The 20,980-nt window shown below is 48.3% G+C and overlaps 2 protein-coding genes across 2 annotated transcripts in view; one reads left to right on the forward strand and one right to left on the reverse strand.

Moving 5' to 3' along the window:
* The window catches only part of SLC25A26 (solute carrier family 25 member 26), an 83,582-nt gene extending 74,739 nt beyond the window's left edge, over positions 1-8,843 (forward strand). Inside the window, exons 8-11 of the mRNA XM_084214624.1 lie at positions 5-51; positions 606-679; positions 5,084-5,292; positions 7,833-8,843. Of these exons, the coding sequence (XP_084070750.1) occupies positions 5-51; positions 606-679; positions 5,084-5,180 (218 nt within the window). The 3' untranslated portion in view covers positions 5,181-5,292; positions 7,833-8,843. The remainder of the gene's footprint in view (positions 1-4; positions 52-605; positions 680-5,083; positions 5,293-7,832) is intronic.
* An 88-nt stretch (positions 8,844-8,931) lies between these two features.
* The window catches only part of LRIG1 (leucine rich repeats and immunoglobulin like domains 1), a 90,437-nt gene continuing 78,388 nt past the window's right edge, over positions 8,932-20,980 (reverse strand). Inside the window, exons 13-19 of the mRNA XM_084214623.1 lie at positions 19,037-19,357; positions 17,555-17,836; positions 16,153-16,572; positions 14,766-14,888; positions 14,039-14,185; positions 12,647-12,946; positions 8,932-12,027 (exon numbers count right to left, since the gene is read on the reverse strand). Coding sequence (XP_084070749.1) covers positions 11,795-12,027; positions 12,647-12,946; positions 14,039-14,185; positions 14,766-14,888; positions 16,153-16,572; positions 17,555-17,836; positions 19,037-19,357 — 1,826 coding nt within the window. The 3' untranslated portion in view covers positions 8,932-11,794. The remainder of the gene's footprint in view (positions 12,028-12,646; positions 12,947-14,038; positions 14,186-14,765; positions 14,889-16,152; positions 16,573-17,554; positions 17,837-19,036; positions 19,358-20,980) is intronic.

Raw genomic sequence — 20,980 nt, forward strand, 5'->3', positions numbered from 1 at the left:
GCAGTCACCACGCCGCTCGACGTAGCAAAGACAAGAATTATGTTGGCAAAGGTAAGAGGGAAGGAGGCCACCAGACAGGCCAGGGAATGGCCTGGCCATTCCAGGGTTTCTGTAGGGTCCTTACAGAATGAAATCCAGCACCTATTAATAATCATTTCTGCTCCTGTCCTAGAAGGCAGGAGTGGATGTGAACAGCACTGCATGCAGAACCAATGAAATTGTTGTGTTCCTTTGCTTAAATTCTTCTCTGGTCCCTTCCCAAGGGAGCTGTCTGAAACAGACCTGGGCTTCTGCTCAGCTTCCAGACTCTCATGCAGTGTCTTTAGAAGAAAAGCCTTGCAGAGTTAGAGTTAACCCAAAGTTAAAATGCTCATCAGGGATTTATTCTGCTGTTTTGATATGTCTGTACCTATTTTCTGAGGAGGGCCTCTGTTTCACTTTCTGCCCTTTTTTCTATTCCTGGAGATGAGGAGCTTTTTGCTGTGCCTGGGGTGAGGAGGTTATGAGGATGTCTGTAATTCCTGTCATGTAGCACTAACCAGGCAGGAGCTCAGTAAATAACTAAACCTCTGCCAACCTTTCCAATCTCTGTCTCTGTGGTGCAGGCTGGTTCCAGCAATGCCAGGGGGAATGTTCTGGCTGCTCTTGGTGGCATCTGGAGGACAGAAGGCCTGTCGGGGTAAGGACGTGCTGCACCTCAGGGGTTGTGTTGTCTGTGTGGATTAGGGGGTGTGAGAGGATGGGGTGGGATCTGTTTCTGTTTAAATACTGGCATACAGAAAAGCCTTTTGATTGCTGCACACCTGGGCCAAGAACAAATCCCCCAGGGAGGCTGAGTGTCCTCACCTTAGCCCTGGCTGGGGCAGTGTCCAGGGAAGAGTACAGAAAAGGGGCATTGTTGGGAGTGTATCCAACCTCTGAGCCCAGCTCCAGGTGCCAGAGGTGAGGGTGGCTTTGTGTTCATGACCCATGATGGACTCCTCCCTGTGAACATTTGTGGTTTGTATCCATTTAAATTCCCATCTCGTGGCAGTTTCAGCAGTTTCATTTGAGGCGTGTGAATCCCCTCTCCTGAGGTGCCAGGGAAGCTCAGCACAGGACCCACAAGCCCCTTATGGACAGGTTTTCCTCCTCCTGGCAATTTCTTGCAGATTTGGAAGCACCAGCAAGGTCTCCTCTGTTCAATTCCCCGTTCTTGTTGTGAAGCACAATGTGAGCAGGCAATGCCAGTGTGGTGCCAGCAGTGGGGACGAGCTGAGGCAGAGGGAGCAGCTGTGAGCTTTGAGCTGTGAGCTTTGAGTCTCCTCTTAGGTCTGGCCTTAAGTGTGTCCCCCTGGACTTCTGCAGTGTGGAACCCATTGCAAAAGTGCAAGTTTCCTGAGCCAGGCTTGAGTACAAAGAGTGGGTCTGAGCAGCCACAGAGCAGCTCTGCAGGGCTTTCCTGCTGTAGCCAGAGTGTAGAAATGTTCTGTGCTTTCCTCTGACCAGCTGTGGAAGTCTGATGTGATGTCCATCCAGTCTCTTAAGTGCCTCACTTTGTCTCAGGACTGGGCAGAGAATTGCTCTCCTGACCTTGGAGCACTGTGGGAACACAGAGTCTTCTGCTGGTGTTTCTAGAACATTTGGAGGTGTCAAAATTATTATTGTTTGTTACTGACACTGCTTCACTTAAACCACCTTGTCCTCTTTGAGTGCATGTCTTATACCAGTAGTTGGCCTCTGAAAGTGAATATATGTCCTGACTTCTCCAGTCCATGAAGTTCAGCCTGTGCTGCCTTCAGTAGGGCTTGTGTCTCACCTGTCTTTGGCCTGGAAGAGAAACAGAGGGATTTTTGGAAGCTTGGGGCTTTTCCCTGTAGTTTTCCCTAGATTTTTAGCCCTCTCACTCTCTCAGGGCACTGTCCTAACCTTTGTTGCTCAAAGCGCTGTGCACAACACAGCTTTGCAGGGGACAGCTTTCTCTGAACATCTGATCTCTGCCTGCCCAGCTAATAAAAGTTCAACCCTCTTTCTACACATGTGGGAAATAATTCAAAACAAATTGCAGGAAGTTCCTGAACACTGATTCCAGGAAGGCATCCAGCTGTGCCCCTCGGCAGCACTCGGGGATGGGCTGTCTCAGGTTTGCCTCTCGGAGGGGACAAGGTGATGTGGCAGGGGATGAGTTTTGGGCCCTGCAGGGCTTGGTGGACTCTTGAGGCATGTTTGGAAAGGGACTGGGAGAAGTGAGGCCATTGCTGCTAGTGGAGGTTGAGCTCTGAAGGGTGTGAAGAGGCATGGATCTGACTGAGGAAACCTCCCCCACTCCCAGCCAACAGCAGAAAGTAAAAATCTGTGTTTGTGTTCTTTTCAGGGAGTTTCAGCAGTGCCCTTTTCTAAACAACCCAGAATTAAACTCTGCCCAAAGATAGCACCAGTGGACTAGGACCAAAGGGAACACAATTCAGTTGAAATCAAAACAATAAGAGATCTGGAGAAAAAGTAACACGCAAAGGAGGCCAAGCTGCGTCAACTGCGAGGAAAAGGAAGAAAGTCTTGGGAAAAATAAACGCAGAGGCTGCCATGCCTGCTGCCAATTATAAATCTATTAATCAAAACCAATAAAAATGTCGGGCTTTTTTGGCCAGTTCCAACATGACATGATTTATGGCTCCTCTAATAAATCTCGTACTTGAAGAGGAGGAATTCTGAGGGCAGAAAGACGCATTGCTTATTGCCACCTTATTAAAACCAGAGCACAGGGCTCAGCTTCCTGGTCTGCACCTAGTAAATCCCTCTGCTCCATGCCAAGAAATTCCACATCCCTTTCTGTCAAGGGAGAGCCAGGACTGGCAGGGGTTAGGATAGGGATGGGGTGAGTGGATCTGTGAACCTCTTTGCTCTTGCCAGAGGAGCAGAGGAATCATTCACAGGAAAGGGAGTTTGCATCTTGTCTGACGGCTTTTCTCACAAGGAGATAGCGGTGTTTGAAAGCCATGGATGAAGCTTCACAATTTATTGGTGAGAAACACAAGGGTTATTGAGTGGTGATGCTGGTGAGGTGGCCTGTGCAGAGCTGGGGATGGAGCTGGTGGTGTTGCACCAGGTGTCCTGCTCCTCCCATGAGCTTCCTAGCCAGAGTAGAATTGGCACGTGTGAGGTACTGATTTAATTTTGAAATAACAATCCCTTGACATCGTTTAGTTTTATTTGTTGAAGTGTGGGCTATGAATCTCGATTTCAGTGGAAAAATACCAGAAGGGCACATGCCTCAGCAGGAACAGCACATGCACAGAGAAAGCCTCTGCTGCTGGGCAGCCCCTTGAGGGGAGGAGAGCAGGGAGAATTCTCTTTGGGGAGTAGGGAAGGGTCCCATCTCTGGGGGAATTTCACCTGGCAGCCAAGCAGGGGGGAAAAAGCCTCCAGCACTGGGATGCAAGTTACACACAGTGCTTTTTGCAGCACTGGGCCCTCTGTGCTGTGTCCAGGCCCTGTTTCCCAGGGAAGGGGTAGGATCAGCCTCCCTGGAAGTGTTCAAAACGTGTAACTGTGGTGCTTGGGGACGTGGGTTAGTGGTGGCTTGGTACTGCTGGCTTATTTTGGGCTTGTCCTTTTCCAACCTGAATGATTTCATGATGCAAAGGGTAACTGCAGGGGTCCTGTTAGTCTCCTGTTAGGAGCTGAGGAGTGGCAGAGTGCCAGGTGAAATCTGCAGACACAAACTAAATCCAGCTAGACAGCAGTCCTCTGCCCACCAGGGGGGTTTCTGATAGGGCCAGCAGAAATAAACCCAATTTATCTCATCTGCTGATGGAGGCAGGCATGGTGCAGAGGATCCAGAGTTTGGATCAGACCTGCCACAGAGCTCTGCTCTTGGATTTGGGACCTCCCTGCAGCTGTTGAGCTCTGCCCTCTCGCAGAGAGGGAGCCCATGGGGGAAGCGTGGACTGGAGAGGCTGCAGGTGGGAACTGAAATCTGGGAGAAGCAGGGCCAGGATTCTTGGAAGTGATGGTTGGTAATGGGGGTTGCCAGGGCTGCAGCTTCTGGGTAACTCAGTTATGGGCCCCTGTTTGTGTAATAGCTGTGTCTCGAGTGGGCTGTTCTGGAAACAAATGTCTGCCCCTGCTCCCGTAATGAGGCAGGAGAGGGATGCTGTGTGCTGCTCCCCAGGATTTGCCCTATCAGTGCTCTGTCCATACATGCCTTGTACAAATTACTCTGTTTTAAAGCTGTCATTATGGTAATAGGCCCAATTGCTGTCTAGTAAAGCCATAAAATGTTTCCATCTGCCTGTGTGCTCCAGGCTCCTTAGCAGAGCTCATTATGGCCAGAGGTTTCCCTGTGCAGTGGGAGCAGGGAGCTCCTGAGCAGCCAGGTCTCACCAGGAATTGCAGCTCATCCCACTGAGGACACCCCCCAGCAGGGACCATGCAGTGCTTGGGACAGCCAGGGACAGGATCCCTGTGGGGCTCAGCCAGGCTCAGCGCCATGGATCTGGAAGGGGGTGGGATGCCGAACGGATTGGAGTTTAATCCTTGCTTGCCACAAAGGAAGCCTGTAATGCTCTGGGAGGGTGCACTGGCCTGTCCTGAAGCTGTTAAACCAACTGTGAGTTTGGATGTGTCAAGCAATTGGCTTTGCACGAGTTGCCTGTTAATTTTGAAGAAACATCCAGATCAGGCACCTAAAAGGGTGGCAGCTGAAGGTGCCACAAATGGGGTATTTCTGCTCCCTCACTGCTGGGAGTTCCTGGGAATGAGCCACTGCAGTGAGCAGGGCTGGCTGTGCGAGGGGCAGCCCCTGGCTGTGGGGGCACTGGGGACAGGGTGTTCCCACCTGTGTGCAGCTCTTTGTCCCATGTGCCTGAGCTCCCCATCCCAGTGCTCCACAATGGCCTCTGCCCTTCCCTTCTGCACCCGAGGGGTGTGGAGAGGGGTTAAAAACCACAAGTGCTGTGTTAGGGAAGTCCAGACAGATCCCTGCAGTGAGTGGTGGGGTGGGATTTAAGAAGCCAGCAAGAGAGAGTTTTTCTTGGCTTTGCTTGCCGAAGCCCCTGCATCCGCTCCCCGCTCATCTCTCACAGCTCCTTTCCTTTGCCTTCAGCTTGTTCGCAGGTGTTGTCCCACGGATGGCAGCCATCAGCCTGGGAGGCTTCATCTTCCTGGGGACATACGAGAAGACTCGGCAGCTGCTGCTCTGAGCCAGCCCGGCCGCTCCTGCCGGGGAGAAGCCGGGCTGGGAGTGGAGCCTTCCTCCCGCAGCCCTCCCAGCAGCTGTGCCGCAGGCTGAGCCACTCTCCCTGCTAGAGAAAAGTAAATCCTCCAATAATCCAGTTTCCCAAACATGAAATTTTCCTGCATGGAAAGCGGGTGAGGTAATTTTGAAGGGTTGTGCCAAAAAAGTGATGTTTGGGGGGTAAACAGCTAATTACGATGGCTGCAAAAGGCATTATTAGAACTCCTGCAGGGAAAGTGTTTTGGAAAGCTCTGGCTTGGGGGCTGAGTGGGGAGGCTGAAATAAAGCGAGTTTTCATCATTCAGTGGCACCTGCCTCGTAACAGGGGAGGGGAAGGGGCTGATAGAGTTACAGCCTGCTGCCCTCCAACAGCACCGAAAGGATCCTGGCTTGGAGAGCTCTTTGTCAAAGACAATCATCCATTTGTTTCTGATTCGAGCTGTATTTGTGGAAGTTTATATTCCTGTTTATACCTACAGGTGCTCAGCAAGCATTCCTGTGTGGGAGCCAGTGCAGCTTTATTAATCACACTCATATTTCTCCAGTAACAGCACAGGCTTGTATTATTTTACAGCTGTGCTTGTGCAAAGACACGGAGCTCTGCCTTCTTTTGGTCTTCATCCCTCAGCTGCTAAAGCAGCAGGAGGATGGAAGTGCTGGGAGTGAAGCTGGGAGGGCAAGGCAGGGAGAACATCAGAGTTCTGCTGGTGTAGGGGTGGATGCTGAGGGCTCTTGGGGGGCTGTTGGCAGGCAAATTTCTGCTGCTGTTCTCATGTAGGAAACAGAAGCTGCAGCTGCCAAAGCGGTGTGGGGATGAGTGTGATGAAAATACCTTATTGGAATGACTCAAAATCATCGCCAGGGTGGGTGCTGGGGGTTTACAACACCAGCCTGGCCGTGTGGTGGCTGGGGAGGTTTGGCTGTGGAGGGGGATGGTGTGGGCAGCAAAGCCAAGGGTGATGTTTTCCTGCAGGGCTGTGGGGGCTCCTCACACAGGGGAGAGGAGTGGGTGCCACAGGGCGCTGGCACTGAGCTGTGCCAGGTCACTCATCCTGCTGGCACTGTCACTGTCATCCCAGCACTGATGTGCCAGGGGTGCTGTGCTGCTCTGGGGTGCTGTAATTTACCTGTGAGGCTGTTCCCCTCATGAGGACAACGTACAGGTGTGTTTGGAGCCCTGGGAGAGGGAGAGCAAATGCCAGACCAGGTCAGTGGCCTGAGCAGGGGACACCAATAACACCAGAGCCCCTGCCCAGAGTGCCTACAGCACAGGCTGGAGGTTTTATTGCACTGCTACCCATGACAGAGCAGTAAGACTTTTCAGAGGCCAAAACTTAGAAAATAATGGGCAGACAAGTAAAACATACAGAACAAAGGACATAATTCTTAAAAATAATCTTCAATTAAAATGGGGAATTCAGCCAAGCCCTGTATTGGCTGGTTGGTAACACTGCTCTTTACCATGGTGTGGTGTAGCTATGCTTCCTGCCACTTTGAGGCTGTCTCTTCTATGACATTCTATATCTATCTATCTATCTATCTATCTATCTATCTATCTATCTATCTATCTATCTATCTATCTATTTATTTCCCATTCAATTTTAGGGGCTGGGAAAGGAGATGTATTACCCTGTCTCAAAAATCGATCACATTTTCTAATTGAAGCTCTTTAAACATGGTGAGAGGGTTAGCACTGCAGTTGATGCATTTAATTACCTGAGCTGTAAATAATCATCTTTATGTCATTGGGTCCAAATGGTGCATTTGTTTCTTGTTGTTTTTATTTAATATTGCAGAATCAGTTTTTGTCATCACCTTTTTTTTAAATTAAAATAAAAAACCCCAACCAAAACCCAGCCAAAAAGTGACTCCCCTTCCTCTATGCCAGTGGAGCAGCTCTGCACCAAAGGCCAAATGTACCTGGGAATGGCAGCAGGCAACTGACAGCCCCAGCAGGTGGCCAGGGCTGTTCTGCATGCACCAGTTTGCCTAATATGGATGAAAAGGACATTTTTAGTTTTGGGACTGTGGGGAGAAAAAATAGACTAAAAAAATGCATGGGTTCCCCTATGACTGTTTGCCTTAAGTTTTAGCAATGTTTATTTCAAGTTTACCAAAATTTAATGTAGCCCATTACTAGGATAAAGTGGGAGAACAACTTAAATTTTCCACCAGTCACCAGCCTCTTAAAACCTCTCTCAATTTTAAAAAATTTTAACTCTTAGATGTGTTAAGGAACTTTTGAGTATTCTCACACAACCTGCTTTATACCCATAGTGATAATTTCAAAGGGGAATTAGTTTTAATTTTAAAAAAATCTACAGAAGACAAATTGAGATTTTTAGTTAAAGCAAGAATTCAGGCTTATCTCCAAAGCTACCTCTGGAATTTCCACCCAGGGTGGGGCTGGGGTTTGGGAACACCAGAGGTGTTCACAACTGCAGCTGGGTCTGGTGCTGTCCTGGCCCTGTTTTCACTGGCACACACACACACACAAACACCCCCCTCATCTGTTCTGTTCTCACTGCCAAGGCAGGGGGACTTGCCAGATCCTAAAGCAAGCTGATATATTGGAAATGTATTTCTTACAAGTTCTGTATTGTATTTTTCCATGCAGCCCCAAATTCCACCCATCCACATGCCAGGCTGTCAAGAGCTTCACGCTGTTCCCCAGGATCTCATGGCCCAATTTCAACAGCAGGTACTTTGGCAGTTAATCTCCATTTTCATGACAGAAAGACAGAAAAGAGATATAGCAATGGATTAGAATTTTATTTAATTTCCAACTGAAACTCCCAAAAGCTCACTCTCAACAGATCAGCTGTAATATTATAAATGAACCTTTATTAAAGACACTTCAATGCCGTTTGTTAGACACTTCAATATCTTACATGTTTTTCAATGTACAACATTGTACCAAATTCTCTAATAAATAAATAAATTTGTACACAAAAGTAATACTTCCTCTTTCACATTGCCTCTTAGAAGCAGCAAATTCACATATTTAGTGGAAGTCATAACATTAGGCAGTTAACTTTATTCAGAAACGTTATTTTCAATGTTAACATGGCAAATATGCTTTTGTATCTGCACTGGTGATGACATTTCTGCCAGCAAAATGAGCCCATTGAGTCATTCCCATCTCCCCCCTGTCCCTGGTTCCATGAGTTGGATCTGGAGCACTTTTCCCTTCAGCAAAGGGAAAACTGTGCTTGGTTTATAATTTTCTAACATCCATCTCCTTTGCTCTGAATAAACTTGGCACTCAACATAATTCGCCACCTGTCTCAAAGTGCAAACGTGTCAGGAGTCAGGGACTGGGACAGACAGGTACTGGCTGAATTATGCCTGGCTTCACCCAGGGCTGCTCCCCCTGACCCTCAGCTCCTTCCCTTACAGGAGCTAAGGCTGGGTAGGACCAGCTTGTGGTGATAACACCAAGGGGCAGCTTGCAGCCACTCCCTGAAACCCACAGGTGCAGCAGCACTGGGACAGGTCCCTCAGTGATGGATCTAAAGTGACCATGAAGTGTTTCTGCCCTTATCTCTGCTGCTTGTTCTGAACCACAGTCCTGGCAAAGGTGGATTTCCCAGAGTCAGCCTCACTGAACTGGTATTTGAGTGGCTCCTAAGGAAAAAAGTAACAACACCCCCTCCCACCCATGATAAACCTGCCCCCAAGTAGTCATCACCAGAGTTAGCAACCTCATGTTAGCAGAACTCAAATCACAAAGAACTGGGAGCCCTCCATCCACAGGTACCAACAAACACCAACAGAAAGCAACCTTCCTATAAATAAAAAGCGTCATTGTGAAGTCAGAAGTGACAAAGATCTGTTTGACTGAGGTGGGCATTTCCTTATCCCCCCCATTAATGGATGAACTTAAAAGACCACATAAAAACATTTGGGACATTTCCATTTAAAAGTCTGTTCAACCATGAATCCACAGTTTTCCTTATAAAACAAGTGTATTTCTAACTAGCCCAGAATTGCTGCACAAGGCAGCATAACTCACCTGAAGGTGATGTTTTCATATAGAGAGTCTGGCTGTTCAACAACAAAGTGTAATATTGTGTTGCAGGGAAAAAAATAGTATTGGATGAGTTAGTGATACAGCTGTCCCCTCAGGAGTACAGTTTAGTTTTGTTGTCAAAACAGCTCTATGGTTTCAAACCCCCACAGAACAGATGTGGGTTTTGGGTGTGAAAATGCATGACACTGGCACAGGTTATTTATTCTAAGCAGGGCAAGGCTGGATTGCTGCACCAGGTAGAGCTGGGTCCCTTTGGGAGGGGAAGGGCCTGTGGTGCTCAGAGCTGTGCACACACATGGCAGGTAAAACCTCTGTGATGACGTGTTTGAGAGGTACACTGTTGTGAGACCACCCCTGGTTTACTGCACAAGTTATTTATTTTGGTAACAACTTCTTCCCAGTCAAAACAGCCTTTTCCTCTGGTTGTTCTGTGGCTCTACACTGTTGAAGAGTTATTTAGTGCCTCCTGTGTGGTCCACTCTAAAGTCTCACACAGTCACAGTTCAAATACTAATTTTTATGAAGTTCAGAAAAATAATGGAATTCAAGTTCTCCCACCAACAGGAAAATATCAGGTTGCTATGTAATTGCTCACTGCTTTTTTTCTTTATAAATTTCATTTGACACAACTGAATATCTCTTCTTATTAAATGTGTTAAGTACAATAAATTTCCAAGGGGAAGGAAATTTGTGCTAAGTAATCCAATTGAATCACAGAAAGTCTTGGGTTGGAAGGGACAGAATCACAGGATTAACTAGGCTGGAGGAGACCAAGTCCAACCTATGACTTAACACCACCTTATCATCTCAACCATGGCTAAGTGCCAGATCCAGTCTTTTTTTAAACACGGTGACTCCACCATCTCCCTGGGCAGCCCATTCCAATGTCCAGTCACTTTCTGTGAGGAATTTTTTCCTAATGTCCAGCCTAAACTTCCTCTGGCACAGCTTAAGGCTGTATCCTCTAATTCTGTCAGTGGCTGCCTGGGAGAAGACCCTGACCCCCACCTGGCTCCAGCCACATTTCAGGGAGCTGTAGAGTGATAAGGTCACCCCTGAGCCTCCTTTTTTCCAGGCTGAGCACCCCCAGCTCCCTCAGTCATTGTTCACAGCACTTGTGTTCCCAGCCCTTCACCAGCCTTGTTGCTTCCCCTGGACACATCCCAATGTCTCAACATCCTTCCCAAGCTGAGGGGCCAGAGCTGGACACAGCACTCAGGGTGTGCCCTCCCCAGTGCTGAGCACAGGGGCAGAACGAGCTCCCTGCTCCTGCTGGCCACACCATTCCTGATCCAGGACAGGCCCTTCTTGGCCAGCAGGGCACACTGCTGGTTCACGTTCAGCCAGCTGTCAACCAGTGCCCCCAGGTCCCTTTCTGCCTGGGCACTGTCCATCTGCCTGGGCACTGTCCAGCCACTCTGTCCCCAGCCTGTAACCAAAGTATAGGACCCAGCACTTGGACTTGTTAAATTTTATCTTGTTGGATTTAGCCAATCTATCCAGCCTGTCCTGACCTTAATGATCTTGTTCCAACTCCGTGCTATAAGCAGGGAGACCTTTCATTAGTCCAGGTTGCTCAGAGGTGCATCCAGCTTGAAAACCTACAGGGATGAGACATCTGCAGCTTCTCTGGCAACCTGTACCAGTGCCTCACCACCCTCACAGGGAAGAATTTCCATTTCTTCTGTATCTAACCTAAATTTCCCCTTTTTCGGTTTGAACTTGTTACTCCTTACACTGAGAGCACCAGAACTGTGTGCAGAACCCCAGTGGGGCCTCACCTGAGTGGAGCAGAGGAGGAGAATCTGCTGCCCACAATGCTCAGGACATGGTTGGATTTCTGGGCTGTGAGCACACATGGCCAGGGCATGTCCAGCCTCTGATCCACCAACACCCCCAAATCCCTCTCCACTGGGCTGTTCCTGGTCACTTTTCCACCCAGCCAGTACCTGGGATTGCCCCAACCCCGGTGTACATGGTGTAAAGGAACTTCCACTGAAAAGAGGACAATCCCTTTGGAACAGTCTGGCTTTTAAAAGTTCTGTTTATGCATTTAAGGCACCAGAATTATTTCTCTCACAAAGTTTAACAGCAACCTGATACTGAAAACAATATTGCCAAAATTGTAAAATTTCACTCAGTTTTCCATGCACTAAAGATTAAAATAGCCTCTGTAAAAGATATATATATAATTTTATATATATATTTATATATGAAAACTCTTATGTACAATTGTATCAAATACTTTTTGTCTTTACACAATAATCCCTTGCATTTATGTGCTTCATATGCAAGTTGACTTTTGAACACTTCATACTTCTCAGGGAAGTTTTAAACTATGTACAATCAGATGACGCTCGAACAGGAGTTTGTTCCCCATACAAGCTTGTTTCTCATACCTCAGTTGGTTGCCTTTGCCAGGCCATCAGTTCAAGATTCGAGGTAGAAGTAAGTAGCCTATATACTCTGTGCAAAAAAAAAAAAAAATTAAAAAAAAAAAGTAATAGTGTGTTTGTTAATTTGCACGTGGCAGTCAGTCTGTGCTCTCAGTCCAGAGACCTCTTGGGCAGCATGGGCTCGTGAGCGGAGTCGCGGGGCTGGGCTGTGCTGCTGCTGGGCAGGAGAGCCTGCTCCACCTCTGCTTCCCCCTGCAGATCCAGTAGTGCTGGGGATATTTCAGGAAGCACGTTCAGTTGCTTTAATGACCCTCCTGCAGGTGAAGCTCTCACCAAATTAAGGTTGTTAAGCTCTGGAGGCTTTGCTGCTGCTTGTGAAGAGCCTGCAAAACCCCAAAGGAGCGGCATGGTTAGGTGATGCTCAGCCTGCTAAGCACTCCCATCCTCCATGGGCCTGGAGTTCTTTCCCAACCTTAACAATTATATTCTACACCCAAACCAACCCCACCACTGCCATCCACACCTGTGAGCTGGTTGAAAAGCCTGAGGGGAGCACGTGGGGCTGTGCTACAAGCCTGCTGGTGGCCCTGGGGATCAGGGTGACCCTGAGGAAGGATGTACTGTCACAGACATGTTTTATGAAAAATCCTTTCCTTAGGATTTTTCCTCCTGAGAAGCTGAGAGGCCTCAGGAACAAAATGTAAACAATGATTGTTTGCTGCTGTGGGATGCAGCAGGTGGATCTGGGATTGGTCTCATGTGGTTGTTTCTAATTAATGGCCAATCACAGTCCAGCTGTCTCAGACTGTTTCGGTCAGTCCAAGCCTTGTTATTCATTCCTTTTCTATTCTTAGCTAAGCTTTCTGATGAAATCCTTCCTTCTATTCTTTTAGTATAGTTTCTAATATAATATATATCATGAAATAATAAACCAAGCCTTCTGACCATGGAGTCAACCTTCTCATCTCTTCCCTCCCCCCGGGATCACCGTCACAGACGCACCGCGCGTGTCCGCGAGCAGCGCGCCGGCCGCGCCCTCCGGCCGTATCCTGTCGTGGTTGCTGGGGTAGAGGGTCCCGTCTGCCTCCACCCTCTTGCCACTGGCAATGCCATTGCAGGGCTGAGCATGAAGAAGGCTGGTGCCTGCACCCCTCTTCCTCTGGTGCTCCCTGCTGCTGCTCAGGGCATTGGGGTGGGTGTTCTCCACAGTCTTTAGGCTCTGGCAGTCCTTGGGGTGGCTGTGGACGCTCACGCTGTCCGTGCTGCCGCTGCACTCCGTGCACACCACGGGCAGCCCGTAGCCTTTGGGGCAGGGAGGGAAAATCAGCAAGGTGAGAGGAGCAGCTGGAAGTGGTCAGCACTGGAGCACACAGATCATGGAAGGAAAGGGCAGTTCTGTCTGGTTCACTGGGGGAATCTCGCACTAAATAACGTGGGCACTTCGTGGTCGTACACAGGGCTACTACACACCCACCATCTGTAGCCACCATCGCTCAAGGGAGTTCCAATTATTAGCTTTAGTTAGCTAGGGATTCATTTTCACTCCAATGTACTCGTAACTTTTTTTTTTAAATAAACTAGGCATTTATTTCCTTTTCCAGACCTTCTAATCAGGGTAGAAGTGCAAAGTGGAACTTTCCTGTAGCTGCTTTAAAATACCAAGTTACCTTTCTTACTTTTGTGCTGGTGCTTTACAGGGAGCAGCATCAGCTTGCACTGTTATCTCAAGATATGTTATTAATGGTAGTGGTATCATTAGATTAGCAGAATTCAAAGCAGCAGGGAGTTTCTAAATGTTGAAAGCTAATTTCCTTAGTGCACTCAACAACTTTCCATTATTAAACTTTACATTAGTTTCTCCTAGAGAGAAAATTTGTTTCATTGGCTGATTTTCAGTGGCTTTTACAATAGTGTGAGAACAGAAAGCATGTCCTAAAAATAGAAAAGTATCAGTGGAACACTAGAGAAATTGGCAAAGAGCAGAGGCAGGTGTAGTGCCCAAAACAATCTTTAAATTTTGAAAATAAATTATAAAGTTGAGCTTTGAAGTCAACAGGCCTTTTAAAAGAGCATGAAAAAATTTAACACTTTCAGTTTTGAAAGTGCTCTCATAATTTAGGAATATTTCAAATCAAAATTCCCATCAGCCAGCTGCACAGAATGGCAACTGGGAGCTTTACTTTCTGACAGTTCCTCAAATTCCAAATATCTAAGCTTGAGAGAGAATCAAAGCAAGCAGGAGAAAGTAAATTTTCTGTGCTTGCATCTGAGAATCATTCTGAGCTTTTTTTTTTCTCTGAAGGTAACAATTTCTTGTGTTAATGCTGTCTGACTTGGAAGGTTTTGTGATCTGTACAAACACGAAATGCCTTCCCAGATTAATGGGTTTTGTACCTGTCTTATCTGGAACAAGCATTCCATCGGCCACGTCCTCAGTTTTCCAAGTGTCTTTGTTATAGCTGATACACAGCTTGGGCTGTCTACAACCTACAGCAGGAGCTTCAACATCTGGACACCTTCCAGCATCAGCCTGACACATCCCTGTAACAAACAAACCATCTGGGTAAAGATCACAGCCATCTGCTCACAGTTAAATCACTTGTTGGTCTTACACTGGAAAAGGGAGAAAAAATAGAAACGGAGATAAAAGATAATTTTCAGCAAACATTTAACAGAATAAATGCTGCACAATCTCACGAGGATCTTTGTTCAGAACTCTTAACTTCTCCTTCCTAATGTGCTGTGTTTAAATAGTGTAAAACCCCAACATTTAATTTCAAAGCCTGAAGGCAGGGACAGGCAATGTTAATGCCTTTTCTAGTATGACTATGGGTAACTCTGCTGCCAAAACCAGAATCCAGAATTAGCAAAAAACCAGTCCTTAGGGCCTGACTGAGCAGTTTCTGAGGCAGTCAGCTTGTAGGAACACTTACTCCTGGGAGAGGAGAGCTCTGTGAAGTCAAACACAGATCCCTGCTCTGCATAAATGCAGGAGTTACATTATGAAGATCTCTCAGATAACTCAGAACAAACACAAACACAGAAGCACTCTGGGCTGAGATTTCCACCTCCCATCTCAAGTTCAGACCCAGCACTACAGAGCAATGAAAGCACTGCTCACCATTGCTGTCGATGTGCCCGTTGGGCTGCTGGGTGTCCACTCCAATGGCCACGTCCTGGCGCTCCGAGAGAGTCCCCTGGGAGGACAGGTAGCTTGGCACATCAGGAGGCACAATAGTCTCATCTAGAGCAGTGGCAGAAGGGAAAAGTCAATTCCCAGCAGGATTTTTCAAAGGAAATTCACATTTTCAAGGGGGATTTGGGACCAGATCTAGAACCGGTTATTTTCTGTAGGTGCATTGGAAACTGAACTGCCTAAATATTCCCTTCCCCTCAGAAGCCCCATTCCTGATTTTTCAAAGCTTAAAGCTGTGGGAGAGAGAGTGCTGATAAAGGCACTTTGAGTGTTTGCATGTGGTATGGTCCGTACATAGCAGGTGGAGTAGAACTATTTATTCAGAATAAGTAAATCCTTCTCTTTCCCCTGAAATTCAGTCCTTCCTTTGACTCAAGTCTTCTGTCTCCTGAAGTCAGGAGTAAAAGTATTCTGCAGAACAGGGTGTTTGATTCTCTTAAGCAGGAAATAAGTCTTAAGCCTCTTGGCTTTCTCCATTTTCTATCAGGCAATTTCAGTTTCCCTTGCCACACAAAACCAAGTGAAACTCAATTATATTGGGCACGAAGCCCTGGATTTTGAGGACTAAAAAAAGGAGTTATAAAAGAATCCCACTAATACATCACACTGCTAATAGGCTATCCAAGACTCCCTACCTAGCCCATGTCTTTAAAAATCCTTTTGTACTCTATCTAAAACTAAGCATAATGTAGGAAGGCTGGAAATTCCAAGCAGGCTGGGAAAGTCTTAGGGTGGTTCTTTCATACTTCTGTTTTGTTCAGAGGCTGCATAAGGAGGGCAGGAGAATTTATTCTCACTGCAACACTTATTTCAGCGCCAAATTATCCCCTCTGAGTATCAGGAGAAAGCAATAAATGCTAATTCTTCCTCTAAAAAGTAATATACCCCACATAATCAGGGCTAGCTCTTACAGCCAACATGGAATAAGGGATTCTAAGTCTAAATTTTTCAAGTTTTGACTTTGAAGACTTTGCAAAAACCAAGACAGGTTCCCAGCATCGTGAACATCATCCAGACTGTCTCAAAAGTTATCATTTATGGTCATGGAAAACCAAAGTAGCAAGGCAATGGCTGAAACTACAGCCAAGTGGAAAAGACCTTCCTGAAGAGCAAGCCAAGGGGAGAAATGCAGCTCTGAACATGCTTCAGCAGCAAGTGGAAGCTAGTTCCAGCCCTGGGAGCCAGGAGAACCAGGGAGACAAGCCAGCTGCAGTTCCAGGGGACTGTGAGGCTCCCTGACGAGCCAGCTCAGCCTCAGCGGGACGTCTGCCAGCACAAAAGGTCAGAGGCTGCCTCGGGACACCGCAGCTACCTGTGTTGGTGACGCTGTACTCCTCACTCTTCTTCCTGGTCTGGTAGATGATGCAGACCCAGACGAGGGAGGTGAGCACGATGCTGCAGACCACGGCGATGGTGATGATGCCCACGGTGGTGCGGTCCTTGCGGCAGCCCAGCGCCTGCAGGATGCTGACGTGGCTGTGCGCGCGCTCCGTGCCCAGCGTGTTGGACATCTCGCACGTGTACTTCCCCGCGTCCTCCAGCACCACGTTCCTGACGATCAGCAGCTGGTTGCCCGAGGTGAAGTGGTGCCTTTCTGTCACCACCAGGGGCTGGTCGCCTTTCAGCCAGGTGATGCGGGGCGGGGGGCTCCCCGTGGCTTTGCACTGCAGAGCCACGGTCTCTCCGACGGACACCACGTGATCTTCCAGCGGATGGACCAAGGATGGTGTCTCTGCGGGAGAACAAGCACAGAAATTGATTTTTAGGGACGGTGTAACAACAGATTTAACGGCACTGAACGTTCCTGGTGTTCCTGCAGACGCAGCAAGGCACGAAGCAGGCACGTGCTTGGGAATATGGCAGCTGCACACCGCAACAGATCTAACAACCACAGCCAAGGTTTCACTTCCCACAACCAACTGGTGTTAAGTTTTCCCAACAAGAAACTTCTGAGGACATATGCCAACAGCTGAAACGTGAATTATTTCGCAGAGCAAGAGAGATGAAGTGCAATTTCCTTTTGAAGTCATTTTCCCAGACAGGAAATAGGCTGGTTGGAGGGGCTTCCTCAGCACAAGAGGAGATGCAACTTACAGCTCCTTCTCTTACTTAACAGGTATTTTTCATTAGTGAACTACAGTGTAAAAGAATGAAACAAGACTAAGCAGACCATTTGTCTCTGCCTGTCTTCTATTTGCAACTGGTAAAGAGCTTGAACGGCCCATTCCTCCCCGTTCCCACTTGCACTCGGCCTCCTGGGGCACTGGTGATGCCTTTTTGGGACTACCTAAAAACAGAGGCCAGACAAAATTGGGGGAATAAAAGCAGTTATATTTACTGAAGGGCCTTCAGGTTCATTAGGGCAGATGAAGCACCCCCAGGGACAACATCCAAAAATGGATGATGAGTGATGGGTTTTCACACTGTTATCAGTTTGGTCCATTTGCATACTGGGGGTTAATCTTCCAATTACAGCTTCAGGTAATGAAGTCATTTAGCCCAAGTTTGCTTCCTCCCCCAACTGACTTTTGTTCCCATCCCTCAGAGCCCGAGACAGTGATGTGCCCTTGATTCCCAGGCCCAGAGAGGAATTGCTCTGTCTGACCAAAACGAGAGAACAGCATCTAACACTCTATGTGGAGTTCAGAGCCGTACATCGAAGAACTGCAGGATTACGAACACGTGAAACCCACGAAAGCCAAAAGGCGGCTCACCCAGCACGGTGAGGGTGGCGTTGGCCAGCACGGAGCCCGCCGAGTTCTGCGCTGTGCAGCTGTAGACGCCCATGTCCTCCACCTTGACGTCGGTGATGAAGAAGACGTCGTCGTCGGGCATGACGTGCATGCGGCGCTCGCGGGCGGCGGGGAAGTCGGTGCCGCCGTCCTTCTGCCAGGCGATCTGCGGCGCGGGGTGGCCCTCGGCCGCGCACTCCAGCCGCGCCGTCGTGCCCGTGCGGCTCGTGATGTCGTGGGGAGTTTTGATAAACGATGGCAGCACTGAGGGAAGGAAAGCAAGGAGAGGGTGTGAGTGATTCTGTAAGGAAACAACGTCTGCAGGGTGGTTCTGTTTTCCTTCACACAGGGGGATTAAGGTGGCCCTCGGCCGCGCGCTCCAGCCGCACCGTCATCCCCATCCCCATTGTGATGTCGTGGGGAGTTTTGATAAACGATGGCAGCACTGATAATGGAAAAGCAAGAAAAAGGCATGAGTGAGTGATTTTGTGGGGAAATATCATCTTCTGGGCGGTTCTGTTTTCCTTCACACAGGGGGATTCAGGTGACAGTCACCCATGGGCAGGAGGATGGCTCTGAACTGCTGGGGACTGATCCCGTGTTTCTACAGAACCCACCTGTCTGCAGAGTCCATGACACCCCCAACTCAGATCATTAGAGCAGGGATCAAAGCTAATTTTCTTCTGTGAAAACAATCAGTTATCTCTCCTTCAGAGAACTTCCAATTGCTACATCCCTCTTCTTTGCATCCCTTTGTATTTTCATTTTCAGTGGGCAAAGAATCTACCTGAGCAGCCAAAGACGAGCAGCTCAAGCTGCTAAGAACAATGCATGCTGAAGTGCTTGAAGTGGTTGGCTGGATGGCAGCCAAGGTGTGTGCTCCTCACAGGGCATTTCCCAGCACCCACTGAGATACAAACAGCTGCTGTGCAGGGGTTCAGAGCTCACCATCAGGAACAGACCCTCGGGAGCAAAAAATTGTGTGGCATTCACATTCTCTGGAAAAATCCCTTCGCCCGGGATTTTTCTCCTGTGAAGCTGATAAGCCTCAGAGAAAAGGGAAACAATTCTTATCTCATTTGCTTCTCCTGTGTTTTGCTCATCAGGAATGTGTGTGGAGACTGTTTACCCACAGGTGATTGTCTCATTGGTTTCTGGTGTGAGCATTTTCACTCACTGGCCAATCAGGGCTAAGCTGTGTCCAGACTCTGGAATGAGTCAGGAGTTTTCATTATTGTCATTTTAGCATTGTGTAAGTATCCTTTCTGTATTCTTGAGTATAGTTTAGTATAGCATTCCTAAATATATTATAGCATCACAAAATAATAACATGGAGTAGGATTCATCCTTCCTCCCTTCATCAGGGCACCCCACAAATACAGCAGAACCGTACCACAATTCAGCAGGAGCTCAGGCTGAGGAGGAGGAGGAGGAGGAGAGGAGGAGGAAGCAGCTCACACTCACCATTCACGGTGAGCCTGGCCTTGTTGGAGTAGGTGGAGCCAAAGTGGTTGGTGATGACGCACTGGTAGCGGCCCTCGTGCGCGAAGGTGACGTGCCGCAGGTGCAGGATGGTGGTGCACTCCATCACCTCCCCGTCCTTGGCGCGCACGTGCGCGAAGTTCTCGATCTCGGCGTTGTGCAGCATCTCGTTGTCCTTCTTCCAGGCAAACACCATGGGGGAGCTGCTGCTGCTGGCGGCCAGGCAGGTGAAGCGGATGTCCTTGCCCAGCACAGCCACCGTTGTCTCGGGCTGGATGATGATCTGGGGCTTGGGGAAATCATCTGGGAGGAAACAGCAGCGAGAGTCAGGGCTGGGCTCTGAGGGGAGGCTGGAGCAAGCCAAGAGGTGAAATGAGGAATAAGCAGTGCTCTGCAGAGCAGGTGTGCCACACACAGCTCCACTGAGTCGCTGGTTTACGTGGGACTGTTGTTCCTCTGGTCCCTTCAGTGGGCTGAGATGGTCACTGACTGACCTCACATACCAGCCAGACACCCAGCTCCTTCACCAGCTGGATCTGAGAAAGATGCTATGGTCTGAAGAAGTTATTAATGGATTGTACCTTCCTTGTACAATCCATGCATGAAGAGCATAACTGAACTTAAAACCTCACCTCCAGACCTGTGTTGGCACGAAGTAGGAGGAGAGAGGGCATTTAAAGGGTGTCACCTCTAGGGAAATCATTCACAGGAGCTTTTAGTGAGGTGGGGATTGGTCTCTTCTCCCAGGCAATAGGACAAGAGGCAATGGCCTCAAGTTGTGCCAGGAGAGGTTTAGATGAGCTAATAGGAAACCTTTCTTCCCCAAAAGGGGTGTCAGGCACTCAGAACGGGCTGCCCAGGGAGGTGGTGGAGTCACCATCCCTGGAGGTATTTAAAAGATGTGTCCATGTGGCACTCAGGGTTTAGTGGTGTGTTTGGCTGCAGGAAGTTAATGGTAAGTAAGTTAAAGTTAGAAGATCTTAGAGGTCTTTTCTGGCCTGAAGCACTCCATGACTGTGCAGCCCAGGCTGTCAAAGCAGAAGCAGCTGTATTTGCCTGTCACCCGACCAGGGTGGAAAGCTTTGCACACTCTCTCTCTGCCCTGAAGACTGTTGGTTTTAGCAAGGTTCCAAGCAGATTCATTTATTAGGTTTCTACAAATGGTGTAATTTAATATTTGACTAAGGTTTAATTAAACAGCCAGGCCTCTGGAACCAGGACTACTACTGCCTGGAGGACTTGGCAGGCACCGGGAAGCAAAGCTGCTTTTGCTTTGTGATGTTGCTGTGGGGATGGAGCTTGCAGGATCTCTTCTTCCAGATGAGCACAGCAAGGCTCCCTCCCAGCCTGCTCAGACAGAGGCCACCTAGGCAGAGGGTGTCACTGGGGGATCAGATGGGACACTGGAACAAAGCTTCTGCTCCCTCTTCAGTGCAAGCCATGCATTCAGCTCAGTTAAATAGTGTTTGCAAAAGCTCATTTTTCCTTCAAACAGCCCTGTGCAGCTCCACCCAGGATCCTCACTGGCTGGCGCCAGTGCACAGGGTTTGGCTCCCAAACCAGGCCTTTCTTTTCCCTAAAACCTGGAGGCCTGAGCAGCACCCATTTGGCCTCTTCTGATGATTTAAATTTCTTTTTCTTTATGAGAAAGGTAGTAGATGTTTATGTGTGCTGGTGTTAAGTAAAGCTATGAAACCATAGCTCAGCTGCAAAGTGAACTGCAGCATTTGGGTGGGCCTTACTGGCCCCACAGGAGCAGCTGTGATGGAGGGATTCTCCTCTGGGGTTTGTTTTTAACTCTTTGCTGTCTCCAAGAGGGAGAAAAGATGGGTGAAGAACACAAATCCACAGAAGAGCTCAGAACACCGCAGAAGGAAAAAAATTACAGCTGCTGTCCTGATACTATCAAACAGAGAGGACTGGGGA

Source organism: Fringilla coelebs (assembly GCF_963513975.1).
Source record: "Fringilla coelebs genome assembly, chromosome: 13".
Lineage (NCBI taxonomy): Eukaryota > Metazoa > Chordata > Aves > Passeriformes > Fringillidae > Fringilla > Fringilla coelebs.